At 40.0% G+C, this 24,407-nt stretch overlaps 1 protein-coding gene across 2 annotated transcripts in view; it reads right to left on the bottom strand.

Annotated features, from left to right (window-relative positions):
• Window positions 1–24,407, bottom strand: part of cfap20dc (CFAP20 domain containing) — a 388,329-nt gene that overhangs the window by 159,226 nt on the left and 204,696 nt on the right. For both annotated transcript variants that reach the window (XM_043708208.1, XM_043708209.1), the window contains exon 10: window positions 21,623–21,769. In XM_043708208.1, coding sequence (XP_043564143.1) covers window positions 21,623–21,769 — 147 coding nt within the window. The remainder of the gene's footprint in view (window positions 1–21,622; window positions 21,770–24,407) is intronic.

The following is a 24,407-nucleotide window of genomic DNA, read 5'->3' on the forward strand; positions in this document are numbered from 1 at the left end:
GGTACAACAGAGTGTTACAAGGGGACATAAATTTAAGGTGAAGGGTGGAAGGTATAGGGGGGATGTCAGGGGTAGGTTCTTTATCCAGAGAGTGGTGAGGGCATGGAATGCATTGCCTCTGGGAGTGGCAGAGGCAGAATCATTGGTGACCTTTAAGCGGCAATTGGATAGGTACATGGATAGGTGGTTAAGCTAGGACAAATGTTCGGCACAACATCGTGGGCCGAAGGGCCTGTTCTGTGCTGTATTGTTCTATGTTCTATGTTCCAGCTGACGAAAAACACTGTATTCAGGAATAACAGGTACCCGATAAGGTCTAGTCACCCCGCCATACATCAAAACATCTCAGAGATGAGACCAGACTACTTTGGCCCCTAGATATCATGGTAACCCACAATCCTACCACCACACTGAAACAGCTCCTGATAAATTTAAAGGACCCTCTACCAATAAGCAGCAGAACGAATGTCATATACAAAATACCCTGCAGGGACTGCAATAAACATTACATTGGACAAATGGGCAGGAAACTAGCCACCAGGATACATAAGCACCAACTAGCCACAAAACGTCATGTCCAACTATCACTAGTATTCTTACACACAGATGAAGAGGGACACCAGTTCGACAATACATCCATCCTGGGACAGGCTAAACAAAGACATGTATGGGATTTCCTCGAGGCCTGGCATTCAAACTGTAACTCCATTCACAAATATATAGGTTTGGATCCCATATACCAACCTCTCAGAAACAGAACAGGAAATGATATCACCTACCACAACAAACCGAGACAGATAAATAGCAAGTGGGACAGAACACCAGCGCTTCATTGGAGGCTCACTGATGATGTTACCTAGTATGGTGACAAAACGTCTGAAAACAAATCTACCAGCTCAGTGAACAAACTTACCACCTGATCCATAACCTGAGCTACAAATTTTCTCCAAAATCTCAGGTTGTGTCAGCATCTGAAGAGACATTGATGATATTGAACATGGTGTAATCATCAGTGAACATCCCACCTTGGATTTTTTGATGGAGAGAAGGTCATTGCTGAAGCAGCTGAAGATGGTTGGGCTTTGGACACTCCCCTAGAGATCTTCTGCAGCGATATCCTGTGGCTGAGATGACTTATCTCCAACAATCACAACGATCTTCTTTAGTGTCTGGTTATGACTTCAACAAGAGGAGAGTTTAAGAGAACTGGCTCAAAGGTAGAAGACAGAGGGTGGTGGAGGGTTGTTTTTCAGACTGGAGGCTCGTGACCAGTGGAGTGTCACAAGGTTCAGTGCTGGGTCCACTACTTTTCATCATATATATAAATCATTTGGATGTGAGCATAAGAGGTATAGTTAGTAAGATTGCAGATGACACCAAAATTGGAGGTGCAGTGGACAGCGAAGAAGGTTACCTCAGATTACAACAGGATCTTGACCGGATGGACCACTGGGCTGAGAAGTGGCAGATGGAGTTTAATTTAGATAAATGTGAGGTGCTGTATTTTGGGAAAGTAAATCTTAGCAGGACTTATACACTTAATGGGAAGATCCTCGGGAGTGTTGCTGAACAAAGAGACCTTGGCGTGCAGGTTCATAGCTTCTTGAAAGTGGAGTTGCAGATAGATAGGATAGTGAAGAAGGAGTTTGATATGGTTTCGTTTATTGGTCAGAGTATTGAGTACAGGGGTTGGGAGGTCATGTTGCGGCTGTACAAGATATTGGTTAGGTCACAGTTTTGGAATATTGGGCATGCAAATCTGGTCTCCTTCCTATCAGAAGGATGTTGTGAAACTTGAAAGGGTTCAGAAAAGATTTACAAGGATGTTGTCAGGGTTGGAGGATTTCAGCTATCGGGAGAGGTTGAATAGGCTAGGGCTGTTTTCCCTGGAGCATTGGAGGCTGAGGGGTGACCTTATAGAGGTTTATAAAATCATGAGGGGCATGGATAGAATAAATAGACAAAGTCTCTTCCCTGGGGTGGGGGAGTCCAGAACTACAGGGCATAGATTTAGGGTGAGAGGGGAAAGATATAAAAGAGTCCTGAGTAGCAACGTAGAGGGTGGTGTGTTTGTGGAAGGGGATGCCAGAGGAAGTGGTGGAGGCTAGTATGATAATAACATTTTTAAGGCACCTGGATGGGTACATGAATAGGAAGGGTTAGAGGGATATTGGCTGGTTGCTGGCAGATGGGACTAGAATTGTGTTAGGATATCAGGTCAGTATGGAGAAAGTGAGGACTGCAGATGCTGGAGATCAGAGCTTAAAAATGTGTGGCTGGAAAAGTGCAGCAGGTCAGGCAGCATCCAAGGAACAGGTGAATCGACATTTCGGGCATAAGCCCTTCTTCAGAATCTGGTCGGTATGGACGAGTTGGACCGAATGGTCTGTTTCTGTATAACTATCCTTTCCCATTGACTTCAGTTTTGTCTTGGCTCTTTGATGCCAGACTCAGTCAAATGCTGATTGGACCAGGGCTTACGTTAGACTAGGAGCTGAGTGGGCCTGACAGAACTAAAACTGAGTATCAATGATGAGGTTATTGTGGAGTAATTGACAACATTTACAAAAGCCTTCTTCACTTTTGAAACGTAAACTTATGGATTTTTTTTCAAGGCAAGTCATACCTCAGCAATTTCCCACATTGCTGGGCAGAAGCCAGTCTTGTAACAGTACCAGAGCTGTTTCACTCGGGGTATGGCTAGTTTTGGTGTACAAGTATTTCGTACTGCTTCAGTATGATGGATGCACCACTATTGAGAATGGGAATATTTATGCAGTCTCCTCCTGAAGCAACTTGTGTAATTAACCACCACTACTCGTGATAGGAAGATGCAGGATTGCAAACTCAGGCATACTTCCTTTTTTTCATGAAAGATATATTTACCATGGGTAATTTCTGGTGTGGAGAGATCTAGGATCAGAGAACACCAACTCAGGAAAGGACTGAGATGAAGAAACATTTTCACTCAGAGGATGATGAATCTTTGGAATTCTCAATGCAAGAGGGCTACAAAGGACTAATGTTGAATTTTCAAGGCTGAGACTGATAAGAGTTTTGTATATTGAAACAACCAAGGGATACGGGGAAGTTTAAGAAAATGGTAGTGATAAAGAAAATCTGACAAAATGTCACTTAAAGGCAGAACAGGCTCAAAGGCCTGAATCCAGATCCCAAGAAGTCTCATGGTATCAGCTTATCATGGGTAAAGGAACCTGCTGCTGACTACCATGAAATGCACACCTCCTTACTTCCTGACTGATGAATCAGGATTCCTCCATCTTGAACAGTACTTGGATGAAGTACTAAGGGTGGAAGGTGTGCAGAATGTATTGTTGGTGGAGGACTTCAATGTCCAACAACAAGATGACTGAAGCACCAGCAATGATTGAGCTGCTTGAATCCCAGATGACATAACTACTAGATTAGACTGCTGCAAGTGGTAATGGAAACAACAAAGGGAAAAAAAGATACTTGACCTCATCCTCACCATTCGGGCTGGTGCAGATGTGTCTGTTCATGACGTTATCAGCTAGAATGATAACCGCACAGTGACCATGCTAAATGGGACAGACTTCAGACAGATCTATGAGCCATCAACAGCTAGAGAATAGTAATCTAACAAAAATCCACAACCTGATAGTCTGGCATATCTCTCACTCAACCATTACCATCAAGCCAGGGGATCAACCCTGGTTCAATGAAAAGTGCAGAATGGTCTGCCAGGAGTAGCAACTTGTGATGCTACAAACCAGGATGATTTGCATGCCAAACAGCTTGAGAAGCAAGTGATCATCACAGCCACGTGATTTCACAAACAACTGATCAGATCTAAGTTCTACAGTTGTTGAGCTGATGCCATGAGGGTTCTTGCAGTCTGGATTCACGCCTTTGAACCTGTTCTGCCATTCAGTGAGATTTTGCTAGATTTTCTTTATCAATATCACTTTATTAAACTTCTCCATATCCCTTAGTTGTTTCAATATACAAAAATCTATCACTTTCAGTCTTGAAAATATTCAATATTTAGTCCTCCATAGCCCTCTTGCATAGAGAATTCCAAAGATTCATCATCCAGTCAAAAATGGTGGTGGACAATTAAACAATTCACCAGAGAATGAGGCTGTACAAACAGCTCCATCCTCAACAATGGGAGAGCCCAGCACATCAGTGCAAAAGTTAAGGCTGAAGCTCAGGTTGCCTCCTGAGATCCACAGCATCACAGGTTCCAGTCTTCAGCCAATTTGATTCACTCCATCTGATATCAAGAAATGGCTGGAGATACTGGATATTGCAAAGGCTATGGGCCCTGACAATATTCCGGCGATACTATTGAAGAGGTGTCTCCACAACTAGTCACGGCCCCTAGCCAAGCTCTTCCAGTACAGCATCAACACTGGCATCTAACCGGTAATGTGGGAAGTTCTCCAGGTATGAGCAGGACAGATTCAACCTGGCTAATTCATGGCCTTCAATCTACTGTAATCAGCAACATAATGCTGGAAGGTGTCACCAACAGTGCCATCTAGCCAACACCCGCCCAGCAATAGCTTGCTTACTGATGCCCAGTTTGGGTTCTGCTGTGGGCACTCAAATCCTGACCTGATTGTAACCTCAGTTCAAACACTGACAAAGAGCTGAATTCCAGGGGTAAGATGAAAGCAATTGCACTGGACATGAATACAGTAACCAACTGAATATGGCATCATGGACCCCTAGCAAATCTGGAATTAATGAGAATCAGGAGGAAAACTCTCTACTGGTTGGATTCATACCTCACACAAAGGAAGATAGTTGTTGTAGGGAGACAGTCAGCTTAGTTCCAGGACATCAGTGTAGTGTCCTCAACCCACACATGTTCAGTTGCTTCACCAGTGTTTCCTTCCACCATAAGGTTAGAAGTGGGGATATTTGCTGATGCTAGCACTATGCTCAACACTATTTGTGACTCCTTATATATAAGACAGTCCATGTTCAAATGCAGCAAGACCTCGACAATATCCAGGTTTGGACTGATAAGTGGTAAGTGACAATCATGTCACACAAGTGCCAGGCAGTCTTAAACCCAACAAGAAAGATCTAACCACTGCCCATGACATTCAATAGTGCTACCATCACTGAATCCCATGCCATCAACATCCTGTGATTACTGTAGGCAAGAACTGAACTGGGCTGGCCATATAAGTACAATGGCTACAAAAGCAGATTAGATGCTAGGAGTCCTGCAGCGGTAAGTCACTTTGTGATTTTCCAAAACCTGTTCACCACCTATGAGTCACAAGTTAGGAGTGCGATGGACTATTCCCCACTTTCCTGGAGGAATGCAACTTCAACAACACTTAACGCTTGAGAACACAGCAGTCAAGCAGCATCCATGAAGGGAAAGCAACCTAACGCTTTGAGTCCAGGTGGCGCAAAATGTTAGCTTGCTTTCTCTCCATGGATGCTGCCTGACCTGTGATTTCCAGTATTTTTTTGTTTGCTGTTCAGTTTCTAGGATCTGCAGTAATTTTCTCCTTCAACAACACTCAATAAGCTTGACAGAATCCATGACACAGTGGCCCACTTGATTGGCATCCATAAATTTTTATTCCCTCCACCAACGGCGATCAGTAGCGGGGTGCACCATTTACAAGATGCACTACAGAAACTTACCAAGGCTCCTTAGATAATACCTTACAAACCCACAACCACTTCCAGCTAGAAGATCAAAGGCAGAATATACATGGGAACACTTCCACCTGCAAATTTCCTTCTAAGCCATTCATCCTCTAGACTTCGAAATATATCACTGTTGCTTCATTGTCACTGGGTTAAAATTCTGGAATTTCTTTCCTAGCAGCATTGTGGGTCTATCTTCAGCACTTGGACTGCACCAATTCAAGAAAGCAGCTCAACAAAATCTTTTCAAAGGCATCTAGGGATGGGCAATAAGTGCAGCCCCAGCCAGAAACACCCAAGAATGAATTAATGTATTTTAAAAATTGACAACTGGGACGGATATTTAAACAAGCACCCACCTGCAAATAATACTCAAAAGGAATTTACCTAAAATGATTTACCTCCAAATGATTGTGTTGGAGTGTTATGAGATTGCTGTGTGTAATTTTTCTCTCAATGAATTGCAATTGTTTGCTATAATTCATTTAGCATGATGGAGGCTCAAGTAATTCAGCAAAGATTTAAAGTAATTTAACACAGTCAACTGTAGATGATGGGGAGGTAATGGAGCAAGAGGAGCAGCAGCATTAGCAACAAAACATCTTGCAGTAGATGCAAAGGATAATGCATAGTAAGTGTATTACTCATATCTGTCCCTATCTTCCACAAAGGGTCTTACAGTTCAAAGATTTATTTCTTTGCAATTATATTGTTGTCTCAGGTTTTCCAGGCAGACTGTTGCAAACTCTTAGAGCCTCTGATGGAAGAATCTGCAACCCTGTCTGCCAGCTGATTAGTCTCTGCCTGCAGTGAGACTAACCGCTGTCCTTAACATTAATTCCTTTGGCTCTTTTTAAGCTGAAGTGGATGATATAGCCCACTTAAGTCAATTAGCTATGTCTGCATCAAACAGTCACTTATCATAAAGGTAAATGTCTACAACAAATAGCCCATGGAGATAATAAGTCAACCTGAATGAACAGGAGTTGCTAAATTCCATGAAAAGCAGGAACAACTGACTACACATGGACATATAGGACAGTGTGACATCTCTCAACAGAAGAGGTGTCATTCCCTTAGGCTTCCTGAGATAAAAAGTCACCAAAGAATTTTATGAATAATAAACATTGGCCTAGATATCAGGAAAACTTTTCCATTCATCATCAAATGAACTTGATTGAGTTTTATTGAGGACATAACTAAGAAGATTGATGAGGATAGAGTAATAGACGTTATTTATATGGACTTGAGTAAAGCCTTTGGTAAGGTTCTGCATGGTAGACTAATAAGTAAAGTTAGATCACATGGGATACAGGGTGAGCTTGCCAATTGGATACAAAATTGGCTTAATGGGAGGAGGGTCTTTTTTGGACTGGAGGCCTGTAACCAGTGATGTTCAGTACTGGGTCCACTTTGGTCTGTCATTTATATAAATGGTTTGGATGATAATACAGGAGGCACAGTTAGTAAGTTTGTGGGTGACACCAAATTGATGGTAGAGTGGACAGTGTAGGAGGAGTGGCAGATGGAGTTTAATTTGGATAAATGTGAGGTATTGTATTTTGGTAAACTAAACAAGGGCAGTTAATTGTATGGTCCTGGGAAGTGTTGTAGAACAGAAACCTAGGGGTTCAGGTGGATAATTCTTTAAAATTTGCATCACAGGCAGAGTGGTGAAGAAGATGTTGCCTTGATTGCTCAGATCTTTAAGTGGGGATATCATGTTGAGGTTGTACAGGACATTGGTGAGGCCTCTTCTGTAATACTGTGTGTAGTTCTGGTGGTATTGTTATACAAAGTTTATTATTAAACTGGAGAGGGTTCAGAAAATATTTCACAGGATGGCACCAGGAATGGAGGGTTTTAGTCATAAAATAGGCTGAATAGGGTGAAATATTTTTCACTGGAGCATATGAGATTGAGGGGTGACCTTTTTTGAGGTTTATAAAATCATGAGGGCCATAGATAAGGTGAAAAGCGAAGACCTTTTCCATCGAATTGGGGAGTTCAAACTAGGGCACATCTTTTTAAAATGAGAGGGGATAGTTTTTAAAAAGGACATGAGGAGCAACTTTTTTTTACATGTGGTTTGTGTGTGGAATGATCTGCCAGAGGAAGTGGTGGATACAGGTACTTGTTACAACATTTAAATAACACTTAGAAATGTTTGGAGTGATATGGGCTAGATACAGGTAAGAGGGAGTAGCTTAGTTTGGGAACATGGTTGATGTGGACTAACTGGACCAAAGGGTCTGTTTCCATGCTGTATGACTCTATACAGTTTCCAGCAATAAAGTTTCAACTTTGATCTCCAGCATCTGCAGACCTCACTTTCTCCTCGTATGACTCTATACAGTATCATGAATTTTCTTAATATAGAAACACAGGAAGCTTTATGGCACAGTAGAGAGCTATTCAGTCAATTGTACCCATGTCAATTCAATTGATTAACAGGGTCTTTGTTTCACTTTTGAAATGATATTGGAAAAATACTTGAAGGAGAAAGACATTTCAGGGTTAAGAGTTACTTTATCTTGGGTTTCAAACTAATACTGCTGCCTACACATTGTTAGGTTGGACTGAAAAAGGACTAAAATTTTATAGATGGTATGCAGTTAATTGCAGTGGATATCCAAAGAGAATTAGGGATTTAATTGCATAGATCTTTAACATTTCACACAAAGGTGCAGAAAATGATCAAGAAAGCCAATGGGATGCTGGTCATTATATCAGAGGACTGGAGTACAAGGATGTAGAAGTTATGCTGCAACTATATAAAGCCTTGGTAGACTTCATTTGGAGCACGTGACCAGATTAGGACATCATCCTTAGGAAGGATATATTGGCCTTGGAGGGGGTACAACTTAGGTTTACAAGGATTAAACTTGGAGTTCGGGGTAAAGTAATGAGGGGGGATTATACAAATTAGACCTGTTTTTTCTAGAATTTAAAAGGTTAAGATTGAAGTCTTCAAAATATTAACAGGAAAAGACAGGGCAGATGAAGATAAACCATTTCCACTGGTTGGGGATTCTAGAATTAAGGCCAGACCATTCAGGAGAGATGTTAGGTTAGTCTTTCACACACAAAGGGTAGCAGATGTTTGGGACTCTCTTCCACAAATGGCAGTAGATACTGGATCAGTGTTAAATTAAATCTGAGATAGATAAATGCTGGAGGAAACAACACAGCAGCGCTTCACAGGAGGCTCCCAAGCACTGAGGATGTCACCCAGACAGGGGACGAAACGTCTGCAACACAAATTCTCAGCTCGGCGAACAGAACCACAACAACTGAGATAGATATTATTTGTGAATCAGGGTATAAAGGGATATGGGCCAAAAGCAGCTTTATAAGTTAGGCCACTGATTAACCATGTTGTCACTGAATGGTGGAATGGCTTGAGGGGCTAAATGGCCTACTCCTGTTCCTATGTTGAGACAATTATATTCTCTCTCAGATGTCAGAGTCATGTGTTCAGTTACATCATGATTTTCATGAATCTTATTATAGTAGATGGGAAAAAAAACAGAGGGTGAAAATAAATTGTTTTTCAAATGGCCAAACTCAATGGGCCAAATTGCTTTCCTCTGTATTGTAATATTTTATCCAACAGCTGAGGGGTTAAAGATCAGTGGCACAGCAGAGTAGGGCCGGTAATGGGAATATGAGACCAATATGTGTAAAGAACAGGAGCAATGAGATTAGGGTGGATCGTAAAGAGTGCAGTGAGACCAAGTGGGAATTTAGTGGAGGCTATTGTGTTTAGAACCAGTCGAATAATCAGAATGAAACTAAAGCCGATTTCATAATTTGTCATATAATTAAAATCAGTACTCATGTGATTTAATAAAATGTAGGAGATAAAGTTAAACAATTGGAATTAGTAATATCAAAGATGTCTGATATCTTGAGCAGATTAAAATTCATGGTATTTTTAGATAAGAGCTAAGTAAAAATATTTTAAGAACGAAAGAGCAGGACTAGGCTATTCAGCCCCTCGAGCCTACTACAACATTACAGATCATGACTGATCAGTGATCACAAACCATTTTCTTCATGCTCCTTGTTTTCAATTAACTGCCTGATGAAACAGAAATGTTATCAATACAGGGGAAATGGTGCAAAGCTGATTTGTCTTGTGATTTAATTGGGAGGATCAATTATCTAATAAATAGAGATATGGAAGGGCAGCTTGGACTCATGAATTCTGCATCCTGCTCCATTTGGGAGCTCTAGAATGTTTCTAGTTTTCTGGATAATGATATGTGTAAGAAGAGTAATCGGTTGCAGTCTTGTGCTATGTTTCAGAACTTAAGCACCAGCTGTCACTACTGCAATACATCTATAAAGTTGAGAGTTGAGGATACTTATAGATGTGATGACTGGTAATAATATAGAAGGATGCTGTCACCAATCCTCTTTCATTAATTTTCTTTTCCTCTTTCTTTAACTGGGTTTAGGGACTGATCTGATTTATAATGGTACAAGTACAGCCACTGATGACTCTTAATGAGAAGAGGCTATTATCTGAAAGAGATATAGCTTATTGAACTTTAGAAATTAGATACAAGTTACATTAGCTAGTTAGGCATCATTACCAAGATTATTGAGAGAAATAAGGAACACATCTGTCCTCTTTTGAGATCCAGAGCTATTCTCTAGATTTATCCACTCAAAGTAATACAACAACATTAGATTGGGTGGAACTTAATGTAGTGTCCAATGTTAATATTTGGAACTATTATCTTAACAAGCAATAATTTTGTCACAGTTAAATTTCATACATTGATAATCACAATTACAAACACATTCCCTTTGGAATTTGAAGATTGGTATGCTTTTACTTTGAGAACTGTTGACCTTGATTCTGATCTTCATCTTGTGTGCTCAGTAAACTGTCTCTCTGCTGGAGGGAATGTTTGAATGCTCTTCATGGAATACATTGTTCCTGCTAACCATGTTGGTTTGTAACTAGGTTGCTAAACCAGTTGGTTGGACCTTATCTGGATGACCGTTAGTTTCCTTTCACAGAGGAATTTGTATCTGCTGAATCAGGTAGTTATCCCATGACAACATCTGGGGACACTGAAATTTCAAAAATTTTTATCATGGAAAAAGTGGAAACAAATGCCATCTTCCTGGATTTTTGGGCTAGGTAATTTGGTGTTTTTAATTGTGTCCCAAATCAACAGACATTTGGTGTGGTTTCCATGGAGTTGTGAGTAGCTCATTTCCATTTTGTACAAGAAATGTTTTTTTTGAATGTACTGGTTGATATAGAGTAAAACTTAATGGGATGTCTATCACTTTGTGTTGCTTTTTAAAAATATTTTGTTGACTCTTCTGAAACGCCACTTATCCTTGCACTAAAATATGCTTTTTAGTTTGATACTGCCTTTAACATTTTCAGTTAATCACGGATGATGGGCCTGTCCTGTCCCTAGGAATTTTTCTTACAAGTTTGAATATATCTGTCCAGTGTATCCTGAAAGATCTCATGTTTAAAAACTGCCACTTCATCTGTATTGACCTATCTGTTAACCTAACTTGCCTGTTCAATTTAGCTAACTCTGCTTTCATGCCCTCAAATTCCCCTTATTTACATTTTTCAAAAAGTTATTGTCTTATTCCTCTCCCTCAAATAGAGTAGAAAATTCAATCCTATAATGGTCAACTCTGTCTTTGGGCATCTTCATGATGAGATCATTAATTTATGCTATCACATTACACAATATCAGGTCGAGCACAGCCTACCCTCTGACTGGTTCCAGAATGTACTGTTCTAAGAAAGTATCCAAAAAAAAATTACCAATCTGATTTTTCGAGATATCTTCTAATCAACTTGTTTAGAGATGTTATTACACACCTTTTGGAGCAGATCAGACTTGAAACTTGGCCTCTTGGCTCAGAAATAGGAACACAACCACTGTACCACATACGTAGATTAAAAGCTCACATAATTATCGGAATGTCTTCATGGAAGCTCTCATTATATCTTCCTTTATTCTCCACCTTACTGTGTGGTTACTGTTAAGTGACCTGTACTCCTCAAGGGACTTATTGCCTTTATCATTTCTTATTTCTATCCAAAGTTTCCATATCTTGGTTTCCTGAACTTAGCACATCAGAAAGGGTTGATGACCTAATAGTACCATTACCTAATAGAGCCATCCATTCATCCTTCCCCAGCTTCTTGACGTTCCTAAATAACCTGTAGCCTTCAAATTTCATGTCCCAAACTATGCCATCCTGCAGCCATGTCTCTATGATAGCTACCAGATTTTAGTGGCTTTTGTCTATTTGCACACTCAGTTTATCATCACTTTTTGAATGCTAAATGCATTCAGACACAAAATCTTTAATTTATCCTTTCACTTTCTTTGTGAATTCTTGTCTATTTGCTGGTCGACTCTAAGATTTGTACTCCCTATCCTTTTCATTATGGTCCATTTCCTGTTGTGAGAAGCGCTTGTGAAGTTTGTTGTTTTAGGGGGGTATATGTTAAACCAGATATGTTTGTACAAAGAGTTACAAGTAGCTGTGTCTTGCTTCTGCAAAAATCGCAAAGCGGAATCACGTGAGTGTATACCAAGAAATAACTAACCATAAAGGGAGATGGTCGACTAGTAGAAACAGATGTATTGACATGACAGTTGCAATTGTCATGCACATAGGGAGTTAGTATGGACAAGATAACCAAATAAAACCCAGTGTTGCGTCAGCAAAAGTAAACAAGACTCAGCTATCAAGGAGGTTGGTTACACGCCAACAACAGGCCACAGACCGATGTGATAAACCGATTAGATTAGCAATTGCACAGAACAATACAACTATCACATATGAGGTAAAGGGGGAGTACTGAGAGACTCAACTGAACTGTATAAATTGTAATGTAACGCAATTGTAATCAGGGGATCAGGTGTGCCTCCTTTACGGTCACCCGGGCTTGCATGACTGTATGAATAAAGACTGCTTCAGAATTTGACTCGGACTGAAATTATTGAACAGTGAGCTTTGTTTCTCAGACTGTATTAATACCTCTTCACTTTGAATTTGAGTCTACTTTTATTTTTCACATCCTCACAAATTTGATCCCTTGTTTCCACTGTCTAACTTAAAATCTTCTCGTTTCTATAGTTTTGCAATAGCACGAACACCAATTTAAGCAAGATTCAGGTGGAGACCATCCCACTTTCCCCAAAGCTGAAGCCAGTGACTCATGAACTGGAATACACTTCTCCCACATCAGTCTGAACCATGCCTTCGTATCTAAAAACTGATTTTCCCTATTCCAATTTGCATTTGGCTCAAATCATAACACAGAGATAATGATCTTTGAGGTTTTGCTTCTTAATTTGGCATCTTGGTTCTCACACTATGATGCATAACCTCAGTTTTTGACCTGGCTGTGTCAAAGATACTAATGTGGACCATGATGACTAGATCCTCCTCCTCTCACTGAAGGTTTCTCACATCCTGAGCACATGTCCTGAATGCTAACACAAACTCAGGCAGCATTGCTGTCTGGACTCATGTCTTTTGCTGTGGAGAACAATATCAATTCCCTTGCTATATTGTCTTGACTGCACATTTCTTTATACTCCCCCCTACTGCAGCACTGACTGTCATCCATATAAGTTTAAAGAACATAAAGCCTATGAGAAAATTACAAGGCCTGAGATTCCTGCCCTCCGTGTCTCTTACCTGCCTCATTTGCACACTCATGCTTACATGCCTGTATACCGACCAATCAGATGACCCAAACCTAAGAGGTATGACTGCCTCCTGGTACAAAGAATCCAGGTCATATATTTCCTTGTTGATGTCTCAAAAACTCTGAGCTGAAGCTACTCGAGCCTCAAACAGTTGTCACATATCTGTTTGTTCTAATCAAACTGGCTTTTAGGAGTTCCCTCATTCTGTCACCGCTCATCACCTTTCTTGCCATTCTGTGTTTGAAAAAGTACTTAATTATTGGATTCATCTTTATATTCATACTCTTTGAATAAACCTTACCACCTGTTGCTATATTACGTTGAACCTTTGGAATAGAAAAGACCTTAACCACCTATGAGCTAATCACTAAATATTTAGCTTCTTCTCTTATGGCAGAGGAAGATTCAATTCCTGAGGCTGAAAAAATTTAGGGAAATGTAAAAAGCAATTGAACAGCTGTCACAAATCTGGTCATTTTCTAAAAGCTGTTCCTTTTTCTCAAAGTTACTGCGTCCTTGATTTTTTTCACAGGGGTCGTCAAACAGCTCAGGCTCCGAAACGGCTGAGTTGGTGCAGCGATGAATGGTTTATAGGGGCCCTTTTTTGTTTACCCCTAAATCATGATAACTCAGGTCAAAGGCTTTCATGTTTTAGAAAATAACTGGTATAATTAAGGGGGCGTGGCCAGCGCTCTAGCTGTGTAATTCAGTTCAGAATTTTAGTTCAGTTCAGCAGTTGTGGGTGTAAAGAAAAGCTGCTGGACTTCTTTCTTTCCTTGCAAATTATAAGTTGCCTGTGCCAAATTTTACTGCTTGTGCTAAGGGATGTGTAGATTTTCGGGACAGCATCATTAAGTTGGGTTTGGATAGGATATGTTATCGGGTATTCTATTTTCTGTTGTTGGTGTTTCATTCAGTAATTTTGTAAATAAACTTTGTTTAAAACTTGGCAGTCGACCCAGCTAATAGACTATGCACTCTCCACCTAGTTAAACAAAGAGCAAAGTTATGGTCTGGGCTATCTGCTTAGAGGTTTTGAGGGGTCTGGCCTAGTCCATGACACAGCACTTTCCCTTGCTCCCTTTAATTCCCTTAACCACTTTAAATCTGGCACTCTATTTTAAGTTTTACAAAATTAGCTAATTATATATGCATCTAAGACAATAGAACCATATAAGTGTTATGGTGCAGAAGGAGGCCATTCAGCCCATCAAGTCGGCACCAATTTTCCAACTGAGCATTATGACTTTGTACCATGCTGCTGTATTTTTCCCACACCCACTGTTTTTATCCAAATAATCATCCAATGACTTCTTGAATGCCTCAGAATAAACTTGCCTCCAAAACATTTCCAGACAGTGAATTCAGACCCAAATCATTTGTTTTGTAAAAGAATGTTGTCTTGCATCAAATTTGCTTTTTTTGCAAATCGCTTTAAACCTGTGGTCTCTCTCGTCCTTAATCTTTTTTACAGCTGGAACAAGTGCTCCTTACCAGCTCGATACAGCCCCCTCAGATTTCCTTAGCCTGTCCTCTCTATTCTATCCTCATAACTGAAGTTTCCTATCCCTTGAACCATGCTTGTAAATCTCTACTGCACTCTCTCCAATGCATTCATAGCCTTCCTCTAATGTGGCACCCAGAATTGTGCACAATGCTACAGCTGAAGTCTTACAAGTGTTTTATACAAGTTCAGCATCACCTCCTTGCTCCTGTACTCTATGCCCCTATTAATAAAGTCTGGGATGGTACATGCTTTACTAACTGTTCTCTCCACTTACCCTGCCACCTTCAATGATTTGTGCACATAGACATTAAAATCTCTCTGCTCCCTTCAAAATTGTACTGTTTAGTTTACGTTGTCTGTCCATATTCTTCCAACCAAAGTGCATCATCTCACACTTCTCTGCATCAAATTCTATTTGCCATCCATCGTCTATTCCACCAAATCATCTATGCCCTACTGAAGGTTCACATTGTCCTCCTCAGAGTTTCCAATATATCCAAGATTCATATCATTCACAAACGTTGAAATTGTTCACTGTACACTAACAGAGATTATATTTTTTTTAATATTCTCTCAGGAAGTGGATCTTGCTGGCTGGCCAGCATTTATTGCTCATTGCTAGTTGCCCTTGAGGAGGTGCTGGTGAAGTTCTTGAACCACTACTGTCTGCGTATTCTAGGTTGACCCACAATACCTTCATGGAGGGAATTCAGGATTTTGACCCAATGACAGTGAAGGAAAGGTGATATACTTCCAAGTCAGGATGGAGAGTGGGTTGGAGGGGAACTTGCAGATAGTGGTGTTCCATGTATCTGCTGCCCTTGTGCTTCTAGATGGAAGTTGTCATGTGTTTAGAAGGTGCTGTCTGAGGATCTTTGGTGAATTTCTGCACTGCATCTTCTAGATAGTACACATTGCTGCTACTGAGCATCAATGGCTGCTTTGTTCTGGATGGTGTCAAGCTTTTCGAATGTTGTTGGAACTGCACACGAACAGGCAAGTGGAGAGTATTCCATCAGCCTCATAACTTGTGCCTTGTAAATAGTGGACAGATTTTTAGGAAGTCAGGAGGTGAGTTACTCGCCACAGTATTCCTAGCCTCTGACCTGCTTTTAAAGCCACAGTGTTCATAGGTGAGTCCAGTTGAGTTTCTGGTCAACGGTAACAACAAGGATGTTGATACTGAGGGAATCAGTGAAAGTAACACGATTGAATTTCACAGGTAGTGTTAGAATGTTTCTTATAGGAAATGGTCATTATCTGGCATTTGTGTGGTGCAAATTTTACTTGTCATTTGTCAGCTAAGCCTGGATATTGTTCAGATCATATAGCATTTGAACATGAATTATTCAATATCTGAGAAGTCACAAATGGTGCTGATTATTGTGCAATCATCAGTGAACATCCCCACTTCTGATCTCATGATGGAGGAAAGGTCATTGATGAAGCAGCTGAAGATGGTTGCTCCTGGGACAGTACACTGACGAACTCCTGCTGAGATGTCCTGGAGCTGAGATGACTGACCTCCAACAACCACAACCATCTTCCTATGTGTCAGGTATGACTCCAACTAGAAGAGAGCTTGTGCCATGATACCCATTGATTCTATTTTTGCTTGGGCTCCTTAATGCTACAACTGCTAAAATGTGGCCTTGGTGTCAAGGGCTGTCACTCTGACATCACCTCTGGAATTCAGCTGTTTTGTCCATGTTTGAACTAATGTAATGAGGTCAGGGGTATCTAGGTGTCACTGAGTAGATTATTGCTGACTAGGTGCTGCTTGATAGCATTGTTGATGACACTTTCCATCACTTTCTTGGAGGAGAGTAGATAGATGGGTGGATTTGTCCAGCTTTTTGTGTGCAGGACATACCTGGAGAAGTTTCTGTATTATCTGGTCGATACCAAAGTTGTAACTAGAAAATCTTGGCAAGGAGAGCATCAAGTTCTGCAGCATGAGTCTTTAGCGCTTTTGCAGGAAGGTTGTCCTAGTTCATAGCCTTTCCAGTGTGGTGTGCTTTCCATCATTTCTAGATATCATGTGGAGTGAACTGAATTGACTGAAGACTGGCATTTATAATACTGGGGATCATGGAAGGATTCCAAGATGGAACATCCACTTGGCAGTTTTGGTTGAAGATTGTTGCCTTATCTTTTGCTCTGATGTGCTGGGATCTTCCATCATTGAGAATGGGGATATTTGTGGAGCCTCCTCTTCCAGTGAGTTGTTTAATTGTTCATCCCCATTTACAATTAGATGTGACAGGACTGCAGAGCTTACATCTGATCTGTTGGTTGTGGGATTACTGAGCTCTGTTCATCTATTACTGTTTATGCTGTTTGGTAAGAGAGTAGTCCTGTTTGGCAGCTTCAACAGGTTGACACGTCTTTTTTTTTGGTATGCCGGGTGCTGTTTCTAGCATGCTGTCTTGCATTCTTTATTGAACCAAAGTTGATCCCTTGACTTGATTGGTAATGGCAGAGTGGGAGAAATGTAGAACTATGGCAGAACAGATTGTGCTCAGTATAGTTCTGCAGCTGCTGATGACTCACGCTGCCTCATGGACACCTTAGTTGTTAGATCTGTTCGAAGGCTGTCTAATTTGGCACAGTGATTGTGCCATGTAACTGGATGGAGGATATTGTTAATGTGAAGGTGAAACTTAGGCTCCACATAGACTGTTCAGTGGTCACACTTGACAGTACTGTCACTGGCAGATGCATCTGCAGTTGGCACATTAGTAAGGATGATCCCCTCATCACATCGATCAGACCCAGTCTAGCAGCTATGTCCTTTCGGACCCAAACAGCTTGATTAGTAGTACTGCTGCCAAGCCATTCTTGGTAGTGGATATTGAAAGCCCCCACCCAGCGCACAATTTGTGCCCTTGCCACCCTCAATACTTCCTCCAAGTTGTTCAACATGGAGAAGTACTGATTCATCAGCCGAGGAAGGACAGTACATGGTAATCAGCAGGAGGTTTTCTTGACCATGTTTAACCTGAAGCCATGAGAGTTAATGGGATCTGGAGTCACTGTTGAAGTCTCCCAGGGCAACTTCCTCCTGACTGTATCCCACAATGTTGCCAGCTCTGCTGGGTCTGTCCTGCAGTGGGATAGGACATATCCAGGAATGGTGAGAGTGGTATCTGGGACATTGTCTGTCAGATATAATTCCATGAGTGTAACTATGTTAGACTATTGCTTGACTGGACTATGAGACAGCTCTCTCAGTTTTGGCATTAGCCTCCAGATATTAGTAAGGAGGATTTTTCAGGGTTGACAGGGCTGTTTCTGCCGTTGTCTTTTCTGGTGCCTAGGTTGATGCCAGGTGATCAATGCAGTTTCATTTCTTTAGGAGACGATTGATAAAACAGAGTTTCTTGCTCAGCCATTTCAAAGGGCAGTCGAGAATCAATCTCATGGTTGTGAGTTTGTAGTCACATGTGGGCCAGACTGGGCCAAGAATGGAAGATTTCCTTCCTTGCAGGGCATTAGTGAAACAGAGAGGTTTTCTGAACATTAACATTGGTTTAATTAGATTCTTAACTCCAGGATTTTTTTAAAACTGAATTCAAAGTGCACCATCTGCTGTGGCGGGATTTGATCTTAGGTCCATAGAACATTAACTGAGTTTCTGCATGAATAGTTTAGCAATAATATCACTCGGCTATCCTGTCCCCTCCAGGAAACGTAAGAATCCAAATACCGATCATGAGAATTCTATTACTCACCTTCCACCAGCCTAAAAAATATCTTGTCACTCCGCCATTTTTGTATCCATGTTGCTATTGTTCACTTTTTCCCATAAGCTTATCTCACGAGTCTGTAGCATTGCATCAGATGCCTTCTGAAGGTCCATACATACAATATCAACAGTATTATTCTCATTGACCCTTTCTGTTACCCGTACAAATACCTCTGCTCATTATTGAATAGGATTTCCCCTTTAGAAATCCATGCTGGCTCTTTCTCACCAATGTACCATTTCCCATGTGATTACAAATTCTATGACAAATAACTGTTTGTAGAAGCTTCCCCACCACTGAAGTTAAACTGATTAGTCCGTACCAACTGGGCTTATTCTTACAACCCTTTTTGAATATGTTTGCAATCTCCAGTCTTCTCACATCTCACCTGAGTCTAGGAAAGACTGAAAAATTATGGCCAGTACCTCTCTTCTGTATCCTCCTTCAATAGCCTTGGATGTAGCTCATTTGATCCCAGTGCCCTATTTACTTTAAGTACCAACACTTATCCATTTTGAACCTTTCTGAACGCAGTTTCTTCTTTTCTCACTGTGGGCAGCATCTCTTTCCTTAATGAAGACATCTGTAAAGTATTAATTTAATACCTGAATCATATCCTGTCCTCCAGGCAGAAATCCTGTTTACTGGACCTAATCAGTCCTTCTGCTTTTACCACTCTTTCACTATTTATATGCATATCAAAACATTGACATTCCCCTTTATGGCAGCTGCTCATCTTTTCCACAAAGCTCTTTGCTTCTTCAATATACTTCTTCACAAACTCTCTGAATCTTCTGTACTCCTCTGGTCCTCAATTGTATTTTCTATCTAACACCTATCATAAGCACACTTCTTTATCTTAATTTATTTCTCCTTTGTCATTCAGGGTCTCTGTTTGTTTACACCACTTTCTCTTTTGAAGGAATAGGCCCATTTGGCTTACTTAATGAGGGTTCATTTACAGCTGGTTCTTAATCAAGCTGCTCTTCATTGGATGCCTTGCTAAACTCCTGCCTCAGGTAGAATATCACATTTCAACACATTTATCCCTCTCACATACTCATCGCATATACTGTGTCATGCACATGCAGGGAGAAAAGCATCAATGATTATACAGAGAATTAGCCTATCTTGGACCAGGTAAACACATACAAAATCATGATTTTTCTCTCAAACATTTGGGTTCATGAAAAAATACTGTCATTGTTTCCAGCCTAGACCATACATATTTTCTAATTAACCTATTAAAACATGTTATTACACACTTCTGGAGTTGGCTGGACTTGAACGCAGGCCTCCAAGGCCAGAGGTAGGGACACTACCACATCACAAGAGCGCCCCCCTGTGGTGTAAAATTATGTCCCAATACATGTGTGAATCATAATGTAACACATGTATTGGGTAGTCCCGTGTGAATCACTTTCAACCATCAACAAGTGATGGAAAGTATTGTCGACATTGCTTTCATGTAATATTTACTCAACAATAACTTGCTCTCTGCTCAATTTGTGGTCCATCAGGCCTATTCTGCTCCTGGTTGAAACTTTATTGCTGGAACAGCACAGCAGGTCAGGCAGCATCCAGGGAACAGGAGATTCGACGTTTCGGGCACAGGCCCTTCTTCAGGCCTGTGCCCGAAACGTCGAATCTCCTGTTCCCTGGATGCTGCCTGACCTGCTGTGCGCAATAAAGTTTCAACTTTGATCTCCAGCATCTGCAGACCTCACTTTCTCCTATTCTGCTCCTGACCTCATTACACCTTGCTGCAAAATTGGACAAAAAGCTGGACTTAAAGTACATAAGGGTGACTACCTGTGACATTACGGCAACATTTTGTTTCATGAAATATAATTCATTGAAAATGTTCTCCTTTTCCATACCTCCCTGTCATAACCCTGTAATTCAGTTTGTCGAGATATGAGAGAATGTTGAGAGACTCAATTCATTCCACAACCATCAATTGAGGTGTGATGCTTCTACTTTCCATGACAAGAACATCACTGCTGAGAAGAGCCACAAGTTGAAATGTTTACTTCCAGAATACCATCAAATCTCTGAAGGAAGGATTTGCTCAATGTTTCAAACTTGGTCTTTTCATTTTACTGATTTCTAAAACAAGATGTGCCTATATGCTATATTATTCCTGAGCCAGTTCCTCACTGAAAATAGAATTGGAAAGCAGGGAGAATTGCTTTCTAATTTGAAACTGAAGTAAAAGTACTCAATGACACTTTATTTAGAACATGTAAAACCCCACAGACAGAAAACATCTTTCAGACTGAGCTGAATTCATTTTCAAGCCCAGAAGTAAGGACATTATGTTAACTAACCATCCCACCTTGTCTCATTGTTGATATATATTTTAAGCCCAGACATTTTTATTAATTTAGTGTTGAATTTGACCCTTAATAATAATTTCAGAATTCTTTTTCACTGAATGTCATCAATGCCATTATAGGCTAAAACTTGCCAGGAATTGTGACCCTATGAAATACTCGCATATGATGCAAGAGAAAAAAATTGTTAGGCTAGATGAATGCTTCTTACACTTATTTAGATCAAATGCCTACTTTAGTAATAGTTGTGGAGAATAATGAATGAAGAACTATTACTTCTTAAAAGTTTAAACCTGAAATTGTTTCCATTATTTTTCATGAACCTTGAACAAATCCTGCATATGATTTGAATCTTAATATAGAAATACATACACTAAGTGGTGCAGAACTTTCCTCACCCAGAAATAATATGAACACCATTAATACATGAACATTGTTTGTAATAACATTGTATTTTAGTGTTTAGAGTGCTTTTGAAGTTTTAAAAATAGTAATTACATAACTACCTACAAAATGTTTGTCGTGCTTCCAATATTTTAGCCTAACATATGTATCAATGGACATTATTTGCACAAATGCACTGGAATATTTCATTTCATATTTATGTGTATAAAATAGAACATGAGAAACTTAGATATTGAACAATATTACCATCAATTGGGCCATTCTTTGCCATGTCACTCAGCCGTAAATGTAATTTTCTATGATTTCTCCTGTCAGAAGATGGTTCTTGTGGAGATCGAGGCTGTTCAATTTGATCAGCTTCTGACAAAACTTCAATCTCATCTTTTGGTTTAGCTTACAATGAGAAGAATGAAATAAACAAAGTGATTAGATGACTGCTAAATGAAGGCATTAACAATAAAGAACAAACTCCTTTCTAATACTTACATTATTTATTTTATTCCCAAGTTTCTCAGTTTCTATTCCTAGTTTTTCAATGAACTATGAAATTTTCTCATATAATAAAGCAAACAACTGTAGATTTTGGAGATCTGAAACAAATGAAAACAAACATTGGAGAAGAAACTCGGACCAGCAGGAGAGGAAACAAAGTTTATGTTTCGAGACCAGTGACCCTACAGGAGATTTCTTCAGCTGAGTTTCTCCAGCAATACTTGTTTTTGTTTGTTCATGAAATGTTGGCCAATATACATAACACCTAATTAGAATTGTGACAGAGGCACCTTTTTTAAAGGGAACATTATTGAAAATTACTATTAGCGGACTGATACTTTATTAAGTCAATCTTTCTGATGCTTCCTTGCCTTTCTTTATTTGGATAGATTTAATGTCCCTTATAAACACTTACAACCATCACTGTTTGCATTGAGAGGAGGTGAGGATGATTATCCTTGACAAAAAGCAATTAATAAAATGTGACATCAAGGAAAGTCAACAAAACTGAAGTCAATGGGAATCAGGAGAAAAATCCTCCAGTAGTTGGAATCATACCTAGAACAAAGGTTCCAGGACATTGCTTCAGGAGTTCCTTAGGCCTAACCACCTTCAGCTGCTTCATAAATGACATTACCCCGCCAGAGATGGGGATGTTCACTGCTCACTGCACAATATTCAATACCATTTGCAACTGCTCAGATTCTAAAGCAATCCCTATCTACATGCAGCATAAGCTGGGCAGTTGGGTTGTTAAGTGGCATGTTACATTTGTGTTACTTAAGTGTCATGTAATGACCATTTCCAACAACAGAGAATCAAACCACATATTTGATATTACCACATAATGGTAATATCATCACTAAGTCCTCTACTATCAATTTCCTAGGGTTACCACTGGCCAGAAACTGACCTGAACAAGACATATACATACTTTGGCTGCAAGAATATGTGAGAGGTGGGAATTTTGCAACCAGTAACTCAGCTCCTGACTCCCCAAAGCCTTTCCACCATCAGCATGGCACAAATCAAGACTGTGATGGAATACTCTCCCATTGCTTGGATGAGTCCAGCTCCAACAACATTCAAAGAGATTGTCAGAATCAACAACAGGGCAGTCTGCTTGATTGGCACTTCATCTAGCACCTTAAACACTCACTTCCTCAATCAATGAAGCATAATAGCAGCAGTGTGTATCATATAGTGAGCTAGACTACTGCATCCTTCAGCAGCATCTTATGAATCCATGACCTCCATTATCCAGAAAGGTGAAGGACAAAAGCATGGGAAGAGCACAACCTGCATGTTTCCCTCCAAGCTACACACCATTCCAACTTGGAACCGTATCACTTTCACTATGTTTGGTTAAAACCCTGGAACACCCTTCATATCTCTAACACATAGTTTGCAGCTGTTCAATAAGAGTCCTCATCACCACCTTCTGCAAGGCAATTAGAATTGACCAACAAGTGCTGGCCTAGCCAGTGACACCGATAGCCCACAAAAGAATAAAGAGAAAATGAACTTCATGAAATAAAATACATGCTCCAAGTACATCGTTTCTACAAAGGAATTATGTCAACAAAGCATAGACAGATACTTTCCCAAAACAAAAATTGGAAATTCCTGTCTTGCCACATTTGATTCAAAAGAAGTTCTGCCAGGCTAAGGATCAGTTCCAATGGAGCAATAACTCATTTTAAATGAACATTACTCAAGCAGTGTTAAAGGCATGGAACAAAATTAAGGGTACATTCAAGAACTGTTAATACTTGTTCCCAATCCAGGTCAGAAAATTCAGAACAGTGGGGATTTCCAACCACACTAACGCCGACCCAATTTTAATTGTTCCACGATTGACAGTCATGTCTTTAGTGACCCAAGTTCTAAATTTTTTGAATGTTTTCATAAAACTCCTCACCTTTCTCTCTGTCCTTCCTCCTTTGAAATACATATTAAAATCTTACCTTCATGAGTGGCCAAAAGCAAAAGGTCTCAAAATTATTTGCGACGAGGAATTGCATACAAATGATAGCACAAAGTGGCAAATTCACTACAGCTTGAAGAGCCAGAAATTATAGCACTCATTTTAGTACTGAAATGCAAATACTTCAAGGCCACTTTAAGTGTGAAATTATTAGACTTCAATGGGTAGAATCATTGGTTTTCTCTTTGCTTCTTTTCTGTTACTGCCAAGACTAGACCAATATATATGTATAAAATTGCCAAAGTGTACTCTGCATTTTAATATTTCAGCTTTTGCACATAATGCAGATGTAATACAGATAAACTTTGCACTAACAGAACATGACCTTGCAGGCTCTACATCATAGGCAGAATTTGTTCAGTAAGGGGGTAAGGTGCTATTACCTTTGAACCAAGGTTGAAATTTGAAAAGTGTCTGTTCATCATCTGTGAAGCTAGGTTGAAGACAAGGTAATTGACATGAGGAGTTCAGGATACCATTTTTCCTTAGTTCCTTGATATATTATCTCAAATTTGGATTCTAAATATAATTACTGTATTAATTTAAGGTAAT

This window comes from Chiloscyllium plagiosum, chromosome 18 (assembly GCF_004010195.1).
Source record: "Chiloscyllium plagiosum isolate BGI_BamShark_2017 chromosome 18, ASM401019v2, whole genome shotgun sequence".
Taxonomy (NCBI): Eukaryota; Metazoa; Chordata; class Chondrichthyes; order Orectolobiformes; family Hemiscylliidae; genus Chiloscyllium; species Chiloscyllium plagiosum.